At 39.7% G+C, this 22,543-nt stretch overlaps 1 protein-coding gene across 2 annotated transcripts; it reads right to left on the bottom strand.

The window, feature by feature from the left end:
* Positions 1-7,250: 7,250 nt before the first annotated feature.
* LOC135208601 (carbonyl reductase [NADPH] 3-like) lies at positions 7,251-22,437 on the bottom strand. 2 transcript variants are annotated; one of them, XM_064240963.1, is made up of 7 exons: positions 21,730-22,437; positions 20,368-20,403; positions 18,238-18,366; positions 16,589-16,720; positions 16,183-16,436; positions 9,889-10,072; positions 7,251-9,058 (listed from the first exon to the last, which is right to left on the bottom strand). In XM_064240963.1, exons 2-7 carry the CDS (start codon positions 20,389-20,391, stop codon positions 8,915-8,917), a joined length of 867 nt encoding a protein of 288 aa, XP_064097033.1. In that variant the 5' UTR covers positions 20,392-20,403; positions 21,730-22,437; the 3' UTR covers positions 7,251-8,914. The 2 variants fall into 2 exon arrangements, with proteins under 2 accessions (XP_064097033.1, XP_064097034.1); XM_064240964.1 differs by lacking the exon at positions 18,238-18,366.
* Positions 22,438-22,543: the final 106 nt, after the last annotated feature.

Below are 22,543 nucleotides of genomic sequence, written 5' to 3'. Positions count from 1 at the left end.
TTGCCATTATTAACATGAGTGACGATATTATGAAATTTAGGCTGTCAAGCCTAGCATTTGGCCATTGAGTGCTTAAGAACAATGTTGAATTTATCTCCACTTGGCAGTTTTTTAAATCTCGAACTAAAGAAAATCTAAAACAAAAACAAGAATAGCAATAAGGAAAAACATTTTACTGCAGTTAGTGTTAAAACCTTGTCATGAACATATTCAAAAAGAACAAAATAGAGACAGCATTACATACAATCCTCACAATACAAATAATACAAGAAAGAACTTGAATCTTCTAAACCTCAAAATTCCATAAGTAATGTTCACAAATATAAAAAGGTTGAAGTGAATTGTTGAAAAACCCTTAAAACCTAATGCAATACTTTTGATAGCTAAAAAATGTTCCCTAAAGGCCAGGAATGCAAATTTGAGAAGAGCTAAAATACAAAAGCAATACTGATACATATATCTGTACATCAATTAAATTTCTACTTTTAACTTTCCACTTGTCTACCATAACTACCTATATGGGGAAAAAATCCTTATATAGATATATATCTATATATATATACTATATATATATATATCTACTTATATTATATATATCTATATATCTATCTATATATATCTATATATATATATATATCTATATACAGGCGGTCCCCGGCTTATGACGTTCCGAGGTTACGATGCTTTTTCTTAAATATTGAAAAATCCACCCTGGGTTACAACGCTGACGCTTCCGACACTTCGAGTTTAAGACGCTTTTAAAAAATTCATACTATGATAAGAATCCTTTATATAGTTTAGCACAGTTTCTCTCTCTCTCTCTCTTTTCTGACGAAAATAATCACTAATTAGTGTATTTTGATGTTTATTTTCATGACTAAATACATTTTTATAATACAAAAATTATTTACTAATTTTCAAATATTAATTTTGATTAATACTGTATCAGTAAGTTTAATAAGTTGAAATGATATCACATTATAAAAAAAAATTTCTCTCTACTACAAAGATGTGTGTTTTTTTGTATGATAAATAAATGATTTACTATTTTCAAATATTAATATTAATTTATACAGCAATAATATCAATTCATTAAAGAAAATACCATAGTGAATTAGTAAGATTTTAGCTTAAATTTAAAAAATTATGGAAGAATGAAGGAAATCCCAGTCTTCTCCAAGTAACCTTTCCTCGAGATCCAGGTACTAAAACTGTCAGATATATAAAGTTCTGTGACAGCCAGGAGGGGGAAGAGCTGCAGTGTTGCAATCACGTGGTCCTGAAATTTCCCCCCCTCTCTCTCTCTCTCTCTCATTTACTGAGACTCGAGAATTTTTATGTACTTGTACTATTTGTTTTTAATACTTTCAAATAATAATAATAACAACTGTAATTACAAAATTCGTATGTGATAGTATTTTAAAGAAATACAATACGTACTAATCTATCCATGTCACTTTTAAGGTTAACACTCTCTCTCTCTCTCTCTCTCTCTCTCTCTCTCTCTCTCTTTTGCCACACAAGATAATAATGTCTCATAGTGGTAACTCCCTCCTCTCTTTCGCTGGAAGCGTTATAAGTATTTTTTGAGAGAACAGAGAGAGATATACACTCTCTCTCTCTCTTACCGAGATGAAAGAATTTTTATGGTACTAGTATATAAAATGTTTATTGATAATTTCAGTTATTTAATAATAATAATAATAATAAAACTTATTACAAAATTCATAATGGTCGTATTTTAAAGAGATGAAAATGACCTTTCCATTTCACTTGTAAGGATAACTCCTCTTTCTTACTGAGATGAGAGAATTTTTATGGTAGATGCACGTGTTTATTATATTTTCAAATAATAATAATAATAATAGAAGTAGTAATAATACGATGACTAATTTCAAAAGAAAATTCTTCCCTTTGTCTTTTTCTGTATCAATTTCCCTACCTCAACTCCAGTGACACTCGGAGCTTAAGTATGCCATACAATGGTCAACGAATTTAATGGTTTTATGTAATCTCTCTCTCTCTCTCTCACTGAGATGAGATCATTTTCATGAACATGTATGTAATAAGTTAATCATTAATATTTTCCAATAATAATACTATTAACTGTAAGTACAAAATTCATATCTTGAGTATTTTAAATACAATAATCATTCCATTTCTCTCTTAAATACTGTAAGGACAACACACACTCTCTCTCTCTCTCTCTCTCTCTCTCTCTCTCTCTCTCTCTCTCGTAGTAGCCATCTTGCTTGGTGAGACGTTGCCGCATGAAGTCAGATTAATCAACAGATGTCACAAGTTTAACATACGTCTAGAATTTGAGAAATATCTAGAAGTGTTCGTGAACTATCGGTGATAAGATTAGTGTGAAAATAGTAGGATAAAGCGTCTTCTAAGTTAGTTTAACAAGTGAAATACTGTAAATCAGAACAAGATGGCAGTAAGTTCCAACTGCGGTAAGAAATGGCGAAATTTAGCTTGCTTGGCAGATTCTCTATATGATGAGGTAGCAGGAAGAGAACTTGCATATCTCATATATGAGATCAGCAACAGTCCTAACCAAAAAGATACAAAAGCATTCATAGATATATTAGAAGGATATAATCCTTCAAACTGGAACAAATCAACTGAAAACATCTTGAAAATAATTGAAGTTCCAAATAAAATCCAAGTGGTCAAGAGACTCATAAAGAAAATATACATAAACCAACATATTCCGACAAAGAAAATGAATAAGGTGAACCTTGTGAATATCCTAATTGATACATTAGGAAAAAGAATGCCAAAAGCATGCAAACTGTGTAAGGTGTGGTATAGCATAGTTAATCCACAAAACCTCATAAGAAAATGTGCTGCATGCAACATTCCGACCCATCCACAGTGTGCTGAGGTAATGCAAGATTTGAGAAAAGATACAAGAATATTTTGTTCAACATGTCTATCGTGGATAGACAATGTTAGTAAATCAAGATTGAATGTACAAATAGTTGAGGATGAAGAAGAAGAAGAGGAAAACGGAAGTGAAGTAAACAAAACTGAAATGACAGAAAAAAATATGGAAAACAAAGAAAAAGATAAAAGTATGGATGCAGAGATACTCATTGATACTACATATGAGGCAATAAAGCACCATACTTACGAAGAAATAAATTACGATGTGACAACACAAAAGAAAATCCCGAAGAGGCTCTACCCAGATCTACACAATGACGGGAAAGAGGAAAAAATAGACAAAAAAGACAAAGTCTGCAACCTTTTGAAACGAGGGAATTGCAGATTTGGAGAAAGATGTTACTACAAACATCCTAAGGTATGTCACAACTATGAAATATATGGTAAATGTGCATACCTAGATGGCTATGAGGATGAATGCAGAGATCTGCATCCAAAAATATGCAAAAACCTAAAAGAAGGAAAAGGATGTAAGTTCGACAAAAAATGTAAATATATGCACCCTGTAGCCATGAATCATAATCAAATAAATAATCAATCAAGTAATAAAATCCAAAATAAGAAAGAAACAAATAAAGAATATCAGGTAAAAGAAAAAAGCTAGCCATCAACGAGATATGCAGAGATGTCAGCAAAAAATTTCAAAGCATCAGCTCCAAAATTCTACTCGAGATAATAACTATTTATTATGCAAGAGGATATTGCAGAAACGGAGAAAATTGCAGATTCAGACACAAAATGAATAATTATGATGAAGGAAGATAAAATATTATGGAAAAGTTTGATTTTTTAATGTCAGAATTTCTGGAAATGAAATTTAAAGAACAACATACCAGAACAGGAAAGAGACATGGGAAAATCCTTGTTACTACTAATATTAAATGAAGGAGAAAACACGCAAACCATCATAGTGATGAATGCGCAGGGTTTAGTTACGAGTAACTCAAAAAGAAAAATAGAGTACTTAGAAGAACTAACCCAAATTGAAAAGAAAATAGATATAATGAATATAAGTGAAACCTGGTATTCCCAAGAGACTGGGAATGATGATCAAATAAAAGGGTTCCAAATTTATAGATCAGATAGAAAAAATAGGAATCAAGGGGGAACCGCAATATATGGGAAAGACAAAAAACAAGGAAAAATATATGAGAAATATAGTAACTCAGAATGTGAACTAATAGCGGTAGAATTTGAATCTGAAAAATTAATTAACATAGTAATATATAGACCTCCTAATACTAAAGAGTTTGACTTAATAATAGAAAAATTGGATGATATATGTAGAAAGCACAATGACTGGACTATTCTCCTATCTGGAGACTTCAACTTTCCTTTCGTAGACTGGAAAGAACGAATAGGAGATTGTGGTTGTACTTATACATATAAAAAAGAGAGTAATAGTAGTGCAGAAGATAAGAGGCAATTCGAAAAGCTATTAGATATGCTACTAGAATACACATTCAACAAATAAATCACCTGCCAACAAGAAAGGAAAATACTTTAGACCTAGTATTTGTGAACGAGATGAATTATGTTAAAGAAATAATAGTTTATGATGCGAGTATTTCAGACCATAATGTCATAGAATTAACAGTCCATTCCAAAGCAAGTGAAAGCAGAGATAAGCAAGAAATGAAAAAGTGGGAAGGATATGGAAAATACAACTTCTACATTAAAAGTATAAAATGGTCAGAAATAAATGAAGAATTAAACAAAGATTGGGATAACATTTTCGTAAGTGATGACATAAGGGTAAATACGGAGATATTATATAAAATATTAGAGAAAATAGTGGATAAATATATACCGAAGAAGAAAAGTAAACATCAGTCATGCATACCAAGAGACAGAAGGATCTTGTTCCAGAAAATCAGAAAGTGGAAAAAAGGTCTTGCAAAAGAAAAAAAATGCATGGAAATTATAGAACTAAAAAGTAAGATAGAAAATGCAGAACAAAAGATTATACAATCAAATGAAAATGAAAAACGGGACTTGGAAGAAAAAACCCTAATAAATATCAAGCAAAACCCCAAACTATTATACTCATACGCGAAAAAGATGAATAAAAGAAGAATAGAAATTGGCCCTCTAAGAATTGAAGGGAGATTAACGAATGAAAAAAAGGAAATTTGCAACATATTGGCAGAACGATATAAGAGAGAATTCACCCCTAGAATAGATAATGAAGATAATGATATAGAAGTAAGGGACGAAAATAGTGAATATTTAGCTGACATAGATATTAATGAAGCTGATATTGTGCAGGCTATTAATGAAATTAAAAATGGAGCTGCAGCAGGGCCTGATGGAATTCCTGCTATTTTGTTAAAGAAAGTAGTTCATTCTATCGCAAAGCCACTTGCAATATTATTAAGACAAAGTGTAGATACAGGCAAGATTTATGATGAGCACAATTAGCATATATTACCCCTACTTTCAAAAGTGGATCAAGACTAGAGGCAAGTAGAATTACGTATAGGCCTGTGGATCTAACATCACATATTATGAAAGTGTATGAAAGGGTAATGAAGAAAAATATTATAAAACATTTAATAAAAAATAACTTGTTTAATATAGGACAACATGGTTTCATACCCGGAAAAAGTACACAATCCCAATTGTTAGTCCACCGTGAGAACATATTCAAAAATATGAAAAGCGGAAATGAAACAGATGTGGTTTATCTAGACTTTGCAAAAGCTTTTGACAAAGTAGACCATAATATATTAGCGAAGAAAATTAGAAAACACAATATCGTGGATAAAGTAGGAAGATGGTTAAAAGAATTTTTACATAACAGAAAACAGATAGTTATTGCAAACGATGAGAAATCGGATGAAGCTAAGGTAATATCCGGTGTGCCACAAGGTACGGTGTTAGCTGCAATACTGTTTGTTATTATGATGAAGACTAGACAGTAATGGTTAGGAATTCGGTAGTTTTAGTAGTTTCGCTGATGACACAAGAATAAGTAGAGAAATTACTTGTGATGAAGATAGGAACGCTCTACAAAGAGACCTTAACAAAGTATATGATTGGGCAGAGGTAAATAGGATGGTATTTAACTCTTATAAATTTGATTCAATAAATTATGGAGACAGAGAAGGAAAGCTATATGCATATAGGGGACCTAATAATGAGACAATCACAAATAAGGAAGCAGTTAAAGACCTTGGTGTGATGATGAATAGGAACATGTTATGCAATGATCAAATAGCAATTCTTCTAGCAAAATGTAAAGCAAAAATGGGAATGTTGTTATGGCACTTCAAAACAAGAAAAGATGAACACATGATTATGCTTTATAATACATATGTTTGTAGTCCACTTGAATATTGCAATATGATATGGTACCCACACTATCAAAAGGATATTGCACAAATAGAGAGTGTACAAAGGTCCTTTACAGCTAGAATAGAAGAAGTTAAGGACCTTGACTACTGGGAAAGACTACAATCCTTAAAATTATATAGTCTAGAAAGGAGAAGAGAACGCTACATGATAATTCAGGCATGGAAATAGATAGAAGGAATAGCAGAAAACATCATGGAACTAAAAATATCAGAAAGAGCAAGCAGAGGTAGATTAATAGTGCCCAAAACGATACCAGGAAAAATAAGGAAAGCACACAGGACATTAATCCACTACGCACCAGCATCGATAATGCAGCATCTATTCAATGCGTTGCCAGCTCATCTGAGGAATATATCAGGAGTGAGCGTAGATGTGTTTAAGAATAAGCTCGACAAATATCTAAACTGCATCCCAGACCGTCCAAGATTGGAAGATGCAAAATATACCGGAAGATGTACTAGCAACTCTCTGGTAGACATTAGAGGTGCCTCACACTGAGGGACCTGGGGCAACCCGAACGAACTGTACGGTCTGTAAGGTAAGGTCTCTCTCTCTCTCTCTCTCTCTCTCTCTCTCCCCACAAGATACTTGTTATACATTTGGTGTTTCTATTTCTTCCTTTTATCTCTCTCGCTCTCAGCAAAAGAATTGATAGACAGACAAACATAATTGCACAGTCCTCTCTTTCTCTCTTTTCTGGAGAAATATATTTCTGGGCTCGGCCGTGTCGCTCCGTGAAAAAAGTCCGTTTAGCGTTATTTCTAGTAAAATATTGCTATAATACCAGAGAACTGCTAAATTGGACATGTCAGAACTCTCTGACTCACTCACCTATAAAAAAGTTCTCTGGTATTATAGCAATATTTTACTAGAAATAACGCTAAACGGACTTATTTCACTGGGCGACAAGGCTTCCTCGCCCAGAAATAGATTTTTCCTACGTCAAAATCCCTTTTATTTATGGGAGGGGGAAAAAGTTGCCTACAGACGTTCATTTCAATCTATTGAAACCGTAAGGAATTATTTCTCTCTCTCTCTCTCTTGTATTTTAATGTAAATAGTATACAGTAATTTGTGAATACACAGTGTTGCACATGAAAAAAGTAAATTAGTGATAATTTTAGAGATACGGCCCTAAGAAAAATTGCAAAAAAGTGAAATTTTCCCTGTGGACATGTTTTCAAGAACATCGTTCCGGCTTACGACGATTTTCGGGTTACGACGCGTCTTAAGAACGGAACCCCCGTTGTAACACGGGGACTGCCTGTATATCTATAGATATATGTTGCATTTTAACTTTATTACTTTTGTAATAATAAACTAATTAAGCTTCATTCAGAGGTCATTTACAGCCATTCTGATTAGTACTGTAAAGCAAAGACCTCTTGATTAGGCTAGACTGGAAAAATGTGACTTGGCCTCTGTCCACAGTCTAGCAGAACTGTGTTCGATGTGACGTAAGCACTTTTCCCGCTGTAACTGTGCTTCTGACGTCATCGAGTAAAGCTTACCCGTGTAGATGGGCCTTTAGACACAAAAGAAACTTCTTGCGCCCTGTCCAAACTAGTGAGGAACTGCCCGATGGGCAAGCACTGTTCCTGTAACCCGTTCCACTATACAGATGGATGAGCGCCTCAGTGGCATGGTTGGTTTGGTGTTTGCTTCTCACCTCGGTGGTCGCAGGTTCGATTCTCAGCCATTCCATTGAGGAGTGAGAGATGTGTATTTCTGGTGATAGAAGTTCACTCTCGACGTGGATCGGAAGTCGTGTAAAGCCGTTGGTCCCGTTGTTGAATAATCACCGGTTCCATGCAACGTAAAAACACCGTACAAACAATATACAGACGGTCAGTGTGTGTTGCCAGAACGATCCAATTGCCAGGTAACGCTGGTTCAGAAGCAAAAGAAAATCTAAACCACTAGTGTGGACAGGCCATTAGAAAAAAAAAAATGCTGCTGCTGGGAAATACAGTACTATTCGCTAAAATCCACCATCTACAGTGACTGGCAACCACCATGGAATAACAAATCTGACATTAAAAGATTAAACTAACCGTTGGATTCTGCTGCTGATTCAGAAAAGAACACAATGAAGTAATGTTATCTGGACTTTGAACTGGTCACACCCTTCTAACTTTGGTATTTGATGCGTAATCCACACAACCTAATTCTTGAAGGCAGAAAATGCAGAGCAACACTTATATTGTACAATATATCTCAAGCAAATATACTTTCATCTAAGTAGTATAAATACTGGTACCAGTCCTTAAAGGGAATTTTGTTAAAATTTTTTTTTTAAATCCTCATTTTCAATCTATCCGATTCTATCCAAATTCATCTGTTGTAAGAACTTACATAAAAAAATAGTTTTCAAATACAATGATAAGGTCATATTTTAATCATTTAACCTACGTACTTACATAACATGGCTTTTCATAAACGTCTTTAATTGGCTTTGTGTCCCCTAAAAGACTTCAGTGCAAAAAATTTAATACCTTTCTCATTACAGAACATTAGTTCCTTAAGTAAATAGCATGTAAGGATTACAATAATCATAATCCATTAACTGGATGGGAATCTGATCTCCCTTACTTTTTGAAGATCAGTAAAGAGAAGGTGTTGGGCCATTCACCCAGTCTACCACTTGCTTGTCATGCCATATGTAAACACCACGAAGATCAGTGTCAGGAGGCAACAAGGCCAAGTATGAAGGACTAACAGCACCTTGCTCAATTGTCAGTGGACCCTGAGTGTAAAAAACGTTTAATCATGGCTTTTGTTTTTAGACTAACAGTTTATGTAAAACCATTTTTTTATAGCAAAAAGGACTGATTCTCACTTGGAATAACACCGTACGTTAGCAGAGAAATAAAATAAATATATTTTATTGTAGAGGCTTGATTTATGTATGTATATGTTTCCTCACTAATGAAAAATTATCTGTATTTAGCTGCAGTTCCTAGCCATGTAAACAATTTAACTTTTTCAGCTTTTGGGTGATGTAGTATGGTCAAAGTAAATTTGAACTATATGTGTATCTTGTAATAAATATTTTTTGCAAAAACAGAAACAAAATTATTTAATATATGTTTATACTGCAAAAATGGATGCTCTTTTCCACAATGTTATTGGGCAACAATGTTTATGAGCAGAATTAGGAAGGTTGTACAACCTTTTTATTTTTCTTGAATGCTAAAAAGAAGCAGAAAATTTTCCAACATATGTTTTTATACTTCTATAAATAAAATACGTATTGTTTTGCATTTCTTGAAATATGTATTAACTAGCTCATACTACCATATATTTAGACATCTTGAACTATAACTAGTGATACATTAACATCATAAAATCTGCTATGTACAGTCCTGGATTTTATGTTTTTATTAGTAAAGTATACACAATTGAAAAGCTTAGAAAACTGGTCGTTTCAAGACATATTAAGACAAACAAAACTATTCCATAAAAAAACCAAAAATCAGTTCTCATCACGTCAGGAATAGCATTAAGTTGAATAGACACCACCAAGTAATCTATAACTGAATATAGATGTACGTAACAATCACTTCTGCTACTAACCTTGTGAGCTGTCATATCAGTATCAACATATCCTGGATGACAGCTATTAACTACAATGTCCTTCCGGGGGTCTGCATCAAAAGCCCTTTGCTGTACTCGTGTAAGTGCTGACACAGCTACTTTACTAACAGCGTAGGCACTGCTAGGCCATCCTTTAGCATTCCAATCTCCTGCCTCTGCATCTCTATTGAAAAATAAAAAATCTTACTGTGAACACTTTAAAAATGCATTGCAATACAAACTGAAGCATGTTTTCATAATTTTAGGAATGTCAAGATCTTAAAATACAAAAATAAACTTGGTATGAAATTTTCAGTGAAGTGATGCAATGTACTTCTGCTATTATTTTACAGGTAAATCGCCATATTTTTTGGCACACACGGTTTCAAATCCTTGCCTGTGGTCACATACTATTAATTTAACAATACACTACAGTGTCAATGTACAAAGAAAAAACACCTATATCAAAGTCAGGGGTGAGGTTTAGTTAGCTGCAGTCCACCTAATACAAAAATTCAGGTTGTTATTAATGCATGCAAAATCATATCAAACCAGCACCATAATTACTGGAAACATCATCAAATGGGCATTAGGCTTATGACCATTTTTTTAAAAATCTTGAAACAATTTGCCATACCTCCTCCAGACTGCCATCATAATGTTGATCAGACATCGATACAATTTGTCCTGACACGTAATACAAACCCTCGGTCCTTTAACATATGGAATATAATTGGCGGCAGCTGGAACCGGTCATAAGCTTTGAACAAGAAGGTTCGGTAGTTAACTGCTTGTCCGGTAGTCGGGTGTCCCGCCCGGCTGGAAAGTGAAGCTTTACTTTGCTTTGGGCTGCCATCGGAACAAGACGTGCTTTACGCCACTCTGCCCGCTGTGTTGTATGCTTGTTTACTTTGTTACTTTCCGTATTACTGAGTGCTTGTGCGAGTGGAAACTTGTAAGTACTTTGTATTTTTGTTTATTGTTTGTGAATCGTGACTTAATGGATTCCCACGAGCCAGAGAGACACCCCCACGGCCCCCCGTCAGCTGCAGATTGTGCCCTGGTGTGGAGGGCCGTAGGTGTGGGGCCTTTCGGTCTATCTATGAGGTAGACCCTCATGATTTATGTACTCGGTGTCGAGGGCGCGAATGCTCTTGCACCGAGATGTGTGATTTATGTGTACTATCGTGGTCAGGGGAGCAGTGGGAGCCATACAAGGGGAGGAAGAAGGCGCGTAAGCTGGCCAAGGAGTCGTTGGAGGGCTCTCCAGCAACTCCTCTGGTTACAGACACGTCTTCCTCTTTCCTTTCTCTGTCTCAGCTCCCATGTATGGCCCCTTCCCCTTTGGGGGGCGTGTCGCAGTCCTTCTCTTCACTTGACCAGTTGAGTGTAGAGGAGGGCGTGCGACACCTCGGCATCTAGCTGTATTTGGGGTCTTCCATTCACTCGGGGTGGGAGATTTCTCCCCCTGGGCGATCAGGAACCCACCCCCATTAACCCAACCTTTCCTTCCTCAGGTTTGCCCGCTGCGGATTTCGATCTTGGACAGGCCTGGTACTCTCTTGGGCTTCCGGGCTCACCGAGCATTCAGGGGCAGCTGTACCATCTAGCAGCACGTGGATCCAGGCCAGTCACCCATGGACCAGAGACGTCGACCACAACAACAGTGTCGACGCCGGGTTATGCTGCTCCTCCCCACCTGGTGTATACATAGCATGTGGCCACGGTTACCCCGACAGCTGCAGTCCAGACTCCACTACCGGGTTGCCGAGGAGGAAGGTCACCCTGCCGCCTGGTTTCGCTGCCCTCGCCCCAGCCCCTGACTTTCGGTGTCCCAAGAGCTCCCCGCTTGACCTGCCGCCAGTACCGGTGATGTCGCTGGCTCCTGTACCGCCACCAGTTCCCGTTGCTGCCGCTCCTGTACCAGTTCCTGCCGTCGTCGCTCCAGCCCGTGGTGTTGCTGCCCCCATCGCAGGTCCCTCCGGACAGGTGCAGCTGGACCCTGTTGCTTCGGCAACTGCTCCAGCTCCATCCTGGATGGAGGACCTGACGGTGGTCCTGAGGAAGCTGACGAAGAAGAGGAAGGTGTCGTTGTCTGCAGCCGCCTCTTCCCCTTGAACTTCCAAGGCCCCACAGCCGAGGAAGAAGAAGGTTGCCTCCTCCCCCCCTAAGAAGTCTCGCTCAGAGACCTCTAAGGGTCTGTCCCACTCTGGTGGGACAATTGGGGCTTCCGCTGGTCCTCCTGTTCCTTCGGGAACGGGGCCTGTCTCTCCTTCCGCAAGGAAGAAGGGGTACCGGCTAACACTGGTACCTCCTCGCCTGGCGCCAGAGGTTCTGCCTCGACGCCAGGGACCATCTCGGCCACTCGTTTGCGAGAGGTACCGAGTGTACGGTCGCCCGACCGTGCAGCCAGGGTCCAGGCAGCCGAGCTAGCTTGCCACCAGGACCCAGGCATGGAGCGGAAGACTGGTGGCAGTCGCTCAGGCGACTCCCACCAGGCCAGCGATCGCTCTCGTGGTGATCCGCCAGTTCCCAGGGTTGATGCGACGGTCCCCCCAGACCGTACATGGTTTGAGGTGAGGAAGAGGTCCCCCCCAGCCGCCAGGACCAGCCTCGGCTGGTATAGGTACTGTGACATGCTGTGAGGACGGGCCATGCTCCCACCGCGACAGTGGACTCTGCCAGTCCCTTGACCGTTGCTCCCACCAGGACCGGACAGATAGTTGACTGGTAGCAGCTCTCCTGACGCTCGGGATCGTCGCTACCATTCTTGGTCCAGCAGTTCTCCCCAGGGAGACCGCGTGACTAGGCCTGCAGCTCGATCGTCACTGCGGGTTGGCGATTGCCTGCAGGCCCCCCCAACGCACCGGTTCTGCTGGTGGGCAGGGGGGGAGCGTCAGGTCTTCCTCTCCTATCCCTTCAACCTCCTCGGGCTACACCGGGAGGAGCGAGGCGATTGAGAGCAACAGCGAGGAGTGCGCTTCTCGCGGTCCCTCCACGAGGGCCTACGAACCTGGCACGGTCTTGGGACCGACCAGATCGTACGCCCAAGTGGTTGGAGGAGACCAAGAGGGGTCTGTCATGGTTCCTCCTGTGGAAGGAGGAGGGTCTCGGGAGGCGTTCTCTCTGGATGGACTTGACGGTCCATCCCCTCAGGATGCAGTCACGCCTGAGATCCAGAGGTCTTTCGCCGAGGTCATCGCGCTGATTCGTCAGCACAATGACCTCGGGGAAGGATCGGTGCTCCCACCCTCCGAGCCTACATCTAGGCTGGAGTCATTCTGGGGTCCCAAGAGGGAACCCAGGACGACGGTGGGTCTGCCCCGATCAGCCTTGGCCGACAGCGTGCTGGGCCAGGTGGACTCTCTCGTCTCCGGATAGGAGGCATCACTTTGGTCTGGCAGGTTGTCCAAGTTGCTTCCCCCTCCTCTACCATGACAGAGGCGTGTCTACGTGCCATAGGAGGACCCGCTGCCGCCCAAACAGGTTAACCCGGAGCTGGCTAGGCTAACTCCGGGTGTGTCTCTTCAGCACCTGCTGGCTGAGAACCTTTGGTTCTCACAGCAAGAGGCATTGGCCTTGGAGTCGACTGCCATAGCAGCGTTCCAAGTAGTCTCCTGGCTGGACCTGTGGTCCCTCACAGTGACCAAGGTCGCGGCCTCCTTGGGAAGCATCACTCTCGAAGGAGACCCGGCTTTCGGGAGACTGCCAGTCTGGAGGTAGGGCTATCTCCTACCTGGTCCACCAGACGGCCAACCTGGTTCTGAGACGTCGGGACGCAGTCCTTACTCGAATGACCAGGTCAGCAGGGCACAAGGCAGAAATGGACCTGTGCTGGATTCCTCCTTCTCTTCCCTAGAGAGATGGTGGACGCTGCGGTGGAGCAGCGGCGCACTGAGGACAGTGACCGCTTAGTCCACCAGGCAGTCTCGAAGGCGACTGGGCAGCCTCGAGCCACTGCGGCTAAGCCAAAGAGCTCAGCTAGCGCTTCCTCTGCAGCTAAGACGACGGTCTCGTCGAAGCCGAGAGGAAAGATCCAGCCTTCGACTTCTACGGTAAGGAGTGACCGTCAGCCCTCCTCCCAGTCCTCCTTCCCCAGAGGATCTGGGAAGAAGAAGTTAAAGAAGGGGAAACGCGAGGGACAGTGTTTCCCCTCACCTGCTGCCGGAAGTGAGGGGGTGCCTGGCGAGCCATTGGGCAACTTGGCAGCGCTACGGAGCCAAGACCTGGATAGTGGATGTTCTTCGGGAGGGATACCTACTACCCTGAGTTGCACCCACCCCTCACTTCCACCCCAGTCCTTCTACAGACGTATGTTCCCGGTTCTGCCAGGGACGTAGTGCTTCGGCAAGAAGTGGAAGCCATGCTGAACAAACAAGCTGTGGAGATCGTACAGGATCAGTCACCGGGCTTCTACAGCCGACTTTTCCTTGTGGAGAAGTCATCGGGGGGCTGGCGCCCAGTGATAGATCTCTCTCCCTTGAACCGATTCGTTCGCCAGACTCAATTCACGATAGGAGTGACAACACCGGTACCCTTCGTCCGAGAGCCCACGAAGTCAAGAGATATTGGTCCAACCCTTGCATTCCGCAAGAACTTCTCCGTGACACAGGTGCTGAAGGCAGGGGTTTGGGCCAACCAGACCACCTTCACATCTTTTTATCTTCGGGATGTCGCCCACAGGTCCTTGGACACCTTCTCCTTGGGACCCATGGTGGCTGCTCAACAAGTTGTGTAGCTTACCCAGCTCCCAGGTGGACAGAACGGCATTGCATCCTTGTGTGACTGCGTGATTGGGTGAGCGAATGAGAGTGTGACTGGCTTCTCTTCCTCCCCCTTTCTCTCCTCTACCTGAGGGCAGAGGGCTGCGGTTGTCACTACGCTGGACAGGAGGCTGATGCAGGTAAGCTATGCGACTGAGCTCCGTTCTATTCCTTTCAGTAGGGATAGGAGCGGTTATCCACCACTCCCCTAACAAGGTGGGGAGTGGATGTCAACAAGAGACAAACCCATGACCTTATTTGGCTCTTGAAGTAGGAACTAGTTCTTGCCTGCTATTCATAAGAGGCACGTTTGCCTCCCTCCAATGAATTTGGTCCAGAGGTCTGACCGCTGATCCTGCCGTGCACACCCCGATCAGCTGGGCAGAGGCTAGGATCCCTCCCTCTGCTCTTACGACCAGGGAGGGAACCAAGGTCGGACGAATACCAGTCTGTTCTTAAGACTCAGATTCCACCCACCAATAAGTGAGTCTTCCATATGTTAAAGGACCGAGGGTTTGTATTACGTGTCTGAACAAATCACAATTTGTCGTAAATTGTATTTTTCCTAACTATAGTACAAACCTAAGGTCCTTTACACATAGTTCCACCTCATGCCACCCCTCACTCTGTTCCTGGGCCTAAAGCATAGTGAAGCTTCACCTCCCAGCTGGGCGGGACACCCGACTACCGGACAAGCAGTTAACTACCTCCTTGTTCAAAACTTACGACCGGTTCCAGCTGCCGCTGATTACATTCCATATGTTAAAGGACCTCAGGTTTGTATAGTTAGGAAAAATACAATTTACAACAAATTGTGATTTTTGTCATACCTACCCCTCTCTCATGAACTAGCATTGCATTTTATACCCGACACCTTTTAATAAAGGTGAGCGAGCCAGAATATTCTGGCATTTCCAATTTAGCGGTTCTCTGGTATTATAACAATATTTTACCTTAGAAATAGTGCAAAAGGAACTATTTCACGGAGCGACACGGCCAAGCCCAGAAATAGATTTTTCCTACGTCAAAATCCCGTATTTACTATTCTGCAAGTTTATGAGGTACTTCTGTCAGGAATGAATGTCAAGGTGAGAGTAATGATCCCAAAACCCTTATGTATTATGTATTAGCTCATATGTATACAAGGTGGAAGCTGATCACTGACCAGGCATAGAACCTCATGACGCATCAGTCTTTCTCCCAACCCCGGAATAGGGAGAGGGGCGGCTAGACGAAGATAAAGAAAACTCTGCCTGTTCAAATAACAAACCACCACAGTCGTAGTGGAGATGTATTAACACACCAATGGCCAAAGATGAAGTAATTGAATGAAGACATGAGTGGATAAGTACTCTGCTAATTCATCTCTACTTACACCTTAACTATTTTGTTAACAAGCTGCACTGACCAAACCCACGTGTGTCCAGTGGTACATCTACACGAAGACATGAGATCTGTATTAGAGTAAGAACAATATGTAAAACAAGAAATGTTCAAATCTGCGGGTGACTGAATAATGCCATACACTTACTTAACAAACTGATTCACTAGAGAAACTATCTCGTCTTCTGTAAGTATTGGTGATGCAAATTTCTCCCTTAAAGCTGACGCTGCTGGTTCACTTCCATTTATATTTAGCAAATGTCCAGATGCACTTGAAACATTGACAACTCTAGCTCCAGGACGAAGAAGTGGAAACAATCCCTGGCAGACATTCAATGTTCCAGTGAAATTAACACGAATGGTGTTTTCAGCTTGCTCCCCAAATGGTTCAGTTGCATCTCTCTACAGTAAGGATATACATTAACAGTAAATTTTTAGCATATACATAATAATACATATACTATTTAATACCAGATATCTTAAGACAAATTAAATAAAGTTGCTGTACTATAGAAATTGTCAGAACATAAGAAGAGATAGCATACTGCACATACCTTATATAATATACCAGCATTATTAACAAGGACATCAAAACCTCCATATTTTGTCTTCATATAATCTGCAAATTTCTTGATACTTCCAATGTTATCAATGTCCAGCTGATGGTATTGAGCTTGAAGTCCCAACTGAAATAATAAAATGAGGAAACTAGTCCATAGTCCATGTGTATTTATCTATTTTTTTCATCACAAACTTATTACGTAATTAAAAAGTAATCCATTTCATATACTCCTTGCAATTCCACACAAATCTCTTTTGCAGAAGAAAACAGAGTGCTGGCAAGTGCCACCAGCTCAGCACATGCACATATAAATTACAAAGTCCCTGGTGGACAGATATCTGGAGGGATATTCACTGGCGACAAGAAGTTCAGAAATTTCAGAGTAAGGATCCATTTGGTCCCACCTCCTGCAAAGATTTTCCTTTGTAAGACACTGGACAAAGGATGGGACAATCACATACTTAATTCCATCTTAAAAGTATGTCATAGTTAAGGATGATAAATCTATCCCATAAAAACATAAGAGCTTTTAAAACTAAAACCTATACCATAAAAACTTAAAAAAGTAAAATCTATCCCATTAAAACATAAGAGGATTTAAAAGTAAACCAATGAATGACTCTTACTGTAGTTAATCCTGCTGGCAGTTCTTGCCTTTAGCTGAGGATTGATATCCAGGACAATGGGCCTTGTCGGGTATGCCTTGCTTGGAGGTATCATTACAAAGGGATTTGCATTAATGTAAAGCAAGGACAGTGAAGATCATGTTAAGCAATGATGAGACAAGACATGATCAAACTAAAATACCTACTGGACAGAAAGTAAGCTCAAAAAGTACAGGAGAGCCACTCTTGGAAAAGTAGGGAAAAGTTTCCTATAGCAGGACTGTAGCTAAGATCCCTGAAAAGTCATAGTCTTCTTGGATGACTTGACCACCAACCCCTCAAAAGGAGGAACCTCAAAGATTTAGACAACAGGGGAAAACTTGTTTACTAAGCTAAACACACATCTGAAAGACTAAACTTGAGCACGAAAAAAGTAGAAGCTTGCTTGACATTTACAATTGATAACAAAAGTTAAGCTAGCACAGGAGAAAATAAATCCACCCACATTAGGGCTCATGACGTCAGGAGTATTGGCCCTTCGGTTGCATTTAAGAAGAATTGATGTTGGCCAAATCCTCCAAGCTGGGGTTTGGAACAGACAAACAAACCACTTTCACTTCCTTTTATTTGAAAGATGTCACTCATAAATCCCTGGACACCTTCTTACGTCCAGTAGTTGCAGCTCAGCAAGTGGTGTAAAGGATGTGTACGAACATTACAAATTGTTAAAAAATAGTTATGAAGACTATATAGCAAAATTTTGCAAGGAACCAAGACTGAAAGTGTAATTCAAACATACATACAGAAAATTACCATTTTCCACCAATGAGAGGTGCTAAGGAACCATGATGAATACTCAGAGGTGGAACGGGATCAATTTCTTCTGGAAAGCATTTGGAGATCTCTACAACCACAGATTAAGCTAAAGTATAGTACATAATAGGTTTTTATTTTGGAACATATTTCTTAACTAACATGGAGGCCATCCTAAATAGCCAATGCACTGTTTTCAGCTCACGAATGCTCATTTCCTTACCTCACTCAAATTCTTGATAGCAGCAAATCCTCGACTTTCATCTCTGGAGGTCAGGCAGACAAGGCCGTTGAATTTTGCACATAACTCCTTCATGATGCCAAAACCAATTCCTTTATTGGCCCCAGTAACCTGGTAAGAAAAATGTAGACCCTCTATTGTAGCAGCATTGAATTAATACAGCAAGAAATATTCGCAGATCATCATAAGATGGGATTTTATAGGTCACTGTCATAACTTGCATCCCTTATATATGAAAATTATTTTTTAAAATTTACTCAGGTCCTAGAAGTGAGAGGTTATGCCAAGATTAGGCATTTAGAGGCTGTTTCCTTGACTGACAGTACTATTTATCCAAAGATGACAATTTCATGAATAATCAGATGGGATCTGATGAAACCACAGGAGGATCCATTACAATGGCTAAGATCATGTGCTGACTCGCTTGTTGTCTGTTGAAAGATTCAACATCCCAATATTCTGATACAAGTTGTTGTCTGTAGGGTTATATCAAATGCTACAATTACATAGTTGCCTTTCATCAGGTGGTGGAAATACAGCCTAGTTAATTTTCTTAAACACTGATCTATACTAAAGGCTCTGAACCACCTTACTCAAGTATTTGCTCCTTGTGTGTCTTTTCTATCCTGGGTCAGCTCCCCGTATTTAGGGGCTTTTGATGAGGAAAAGGCTAATTGGAGGGGTTGCTGTGGTAGTGTTTACCACTCGCCCCAGGTTTATGCCGACACTTTTTATATAGGTGAGTGAGTCAGAGAGTTCTGACATGTCCAATTTAGCAGTTCTCTGGTATTATAGCAATATTTTACTAGAAATAGTGCTAAAGGAGACATATTTCACGGAGCGACACGGCCGAGCCCAGAAATAGATTTTTCCTAAGTCAAAATCCCTTTTAAATGATATAGCAACATAGAATAATTTCAAATAGCTTCTCATTTTTTGCATGATAAGATCTGAATACCCACTTGGAGGGCCTTAGTAGGTAGTGACTGATGACCTTCAAGAGGTTTAAGTGAATAATATGATGGAGGCAAGATGACAGTGAGTAAACTGTTATTGGAATTTGAATAGAATATTTAGGCTAAAGGCCAAGCACTGGAACCTAAGAGGTTAATCAGTACTGAAAGTGAAAGTGGGAGTAAAGCAGGGAAACCTTGCAGTTGCTCTATGTAAAAATTATTAAGAGAGGGTGGAATTAAGATGGAAGAAAGCTAATATGAACAGAAGAACAGTAAAAGGAATGAAAGGGATTGCAGCTATTGGTCGAAAGGACGCTCGATTGAACCTTAAGCAATGCCTAGAGTGCAATGTGTGAGGTGCACTGATGGCACTATCCCACTAGCGGGTAATATGAGTAATATGTGGAGTTAGACACTGGACTACTTCAAAAGCTGGCACCAAAGAACCTATAAAAATGTGTTGTAGTATTTGAGTGGCATCCCTGAGGTAGCAACAAGTAGTTGATCTAACATTAGTATGCTTGCATTAATTGACTTTCACTGCTTAAATAATGCTGAAATACCCTGCACGAGTGTTAGGCAGGAGATAAGCAAACAAATTGATATGCAACTTGACAGCCTAACCGTAAGTTGGGATTCTTTTATGTACATACTATCAAAATACTGGGAAAAGATGTTAGAGTTCTTGATAGTTGAGGCCCTTACCAAGTAAATAAAAATATATAATCCTTGATGGATAACAAACCCAGTGACCATATTAGATAACCTCCATGCTAGAAGTATCTCAGTGTTTCTGTAGAACCATAGGATGTGTGGCTGCTTGAGAAGCTTTCTCCAACTCAGGATACTCCCATGTTGTTGATTAACATCACAACAACATACATGAGAACTAATTAAGCACATTTATATGATAGGTGCTACCAATACTTACAGAGGTACCGCTTCTGAATAAAATAAAAAGGATTGCCTTAATAGGAAACTTTTTCTTTGAATGACGACACACCTGAACCTTAATGCCCTTTAAAAGAATCTAACTGATATTCAGCAATAATGAGAGTCATTGAATGAAAATTTCATGGTATATTAACACAATTTTAACAGATTAATACTATAAGCTTGAATTTATGAAAATCTGAATAGTAGAGAATACACTTACAACAGCAATCCGTTTACCAGCCATGTTGACTATCACCTGAAACATAAGTAAGGTTGTGAAAAAAGGGGGAATATGCATGCCATTTATGGCTAAACCTAAATTGGTTCATAGATACAACTGGTAAATACTGTGACATACAAACCACCTTTGATGCAGCTCTAAATAAATTACCTTTATGATAGGATCAGGCATAAGCTTTACAGTTACACACCACAAACACTATCACAAGTGAAAAAACTGAGAACTAGTTTCAATTAACTAAATCCTACACAGTCAAAACTAACCTATATTTGTAATGTAGTTTTTATTATTATCTTAATTACTGAATGACAAAAAATTAGAGTTGGTTTACGTTTTTACAATATCATTGGTACTTTTAATCATAAAACTCTGCACTGTTTATTTCTAAGTACTGTTTAAATTCATTCTATTATCCTACAAATAATTTTTTTAGAACGTAACTTCCAAAACATCTCATTGGGAACTTGCCTGGTGCTACAGTCCATCCATGGCTCCTGGCTATAATGCCTTGCAGGATCACAACCATACAAATTGACTGAATTTTGTGGGAAATGCTAACCATATTACACCAACTAACAATACTATGGGTAGGCTGGGCTTTGTACCATATGTTTCATGAAGCTTTTAGCTAGTAGGCCAAAGGATGCTTAGGTTGGTTTAGGATACATACTAAACTTAGCCTAAGATTTGTAATAGTAGCCTGTCCTTTATAACCATAGGAAAAGGTTTCAACTCTAAATACAGTAATGCTTTCTCTGTTACACCTCAAAGTAGCAAGCACTTTAGCCTAGACATGCTAGTTACGTCACTCTGGCCAGCTGCCTTTGGGTAATCTTCAACTAATACAAACTTGTTTCCTATCCTAACATATAAAAGGTTCACAATATTCTTTAAAAATCACGACTGCCAAATCAATTACATTTGGGGCCCAAGAAACTGACAAATGTAGCATAGCACCCAGGAGTTTGACAAGTGTACAAAAATAAACTTCTATAACAATTTATGTTAGCCCGTATTACAACTACCACCCACATCTCATTAGTAATAGTACATATAGGCTTAGGCTATCCTATGATTTGTCCGTAAGAGGGGGTTCAGCTCCGAGACCCATTGCATATGAAAAGAACACATTTATAACTGATGCATGTAAACTAAGCCAATCTATGAAACACAGAAGCTAGTCATAATCCTAGGATCCCCTTGTCATAAAACCTTAACAAAGTAGGCTTAGCATTCCTAAAACTACTTAGGTCTACAAGTTATTAAAGTGTAGACATCGGCAGCCTTTATATATTGTTTTGCAAAAATCTAAACAAAGTATCCAGCAAAAGAAACACTTACAGTGGAGAATCCTTATACAGCAAAGGATACCTGCTTGTAATCACCAACTTACTGAGCTTTTCAAATTAGTCTTCATTACACTGTTGTGGAGATAAAGTTCAAAGTTCAAGGCAAATGCACTGTAGATGATAAGACCTAATCTTTAATACCCGGCTGCTTTGGGTTGGTAACATATCATTTAACAGGTATATTGTGAAGTGGCAGTTGATACAGTGAGAGATGCAATAATCAGTGTTTGATCTAATTATGTACATATTAATGAATTCACTGACTGCAAGACTGAAACTTCATTATGAAAATCAATGAGCATTGTTTCCAGATAGGCAAGTTGACTTCTTATGCTACACAGTGTGTACACCATTACAAATAATAGACTGATAATTAAAGTCAACTAGTTAAAAAAAGATTAATGTTGAAATGCTTATTAATATTAAATGAGTATCTTGCAGGAGAGGGAACAAAGCCATGTCCACATTCCTGTTGTCATCCTTTATGTAACTTTTCTTACACAATAAATAAACTGCTCTGTCTTTGCCATTATTAACATGATTGACGGTCTTATGACCTTTAGGCTGTCAAGCCTAGCAGTGTAACACTTTCAGCCAACAAGTGATCATGAATATAGTTGCCTCATTTTTTCAAACTGCTGGGTTTGTTAATATTACCCCTTCCCCCCTGAAAAAATTGGAACAGATTACTTCGTGTATGCAAACAGGTGGGGCTACATATGTTGCAGTACATGAAGATTTTGATAGTACACTTATTGAAAGTATACCCAAATGGCAGTTTTTAAAAATCTTGGATTAAAGACAAA

The sequence above is a fragment of the Macrobrachium nipponense genome, chromosome 35, assembly GCF_015104395.2.
Source record: "Macrobrachium nipponense isolate FS-2020 chromosome 35, ASM1510439v2, whole genome shotgun sequence".
NCBI lineage: Eukaryota > Metazoa > Arthropoda > Malacostraca > Decapoda > Palaemonidae > Macrobrachium > Macrobrachium nipponense.
This window is presented reverse-complemented; position numbering and strand designations above follow the sequence as displayed.

Coding starts and splice junctions, on each gene's coding strand:
- LOC135208601 (XM_064240963.1), bottom strand. CDS start 20,391: ATGGCTGGTAAACGGATTGCTGTT. Junction 10,073..16,182: donor CTAGTGAATCAGTTTGTTAA/GTAAGTGTATGG, acceptor ATTTTTCAATAG/AGATGCAGAGGCAGGAGATT. Junction 9,059..9,888: donor CTGATATGACAGCTCACAAG/GTTAGTAGCAGA, acceptor TTTTACACTCAG/GGTCCACTGACAATTGAGCA.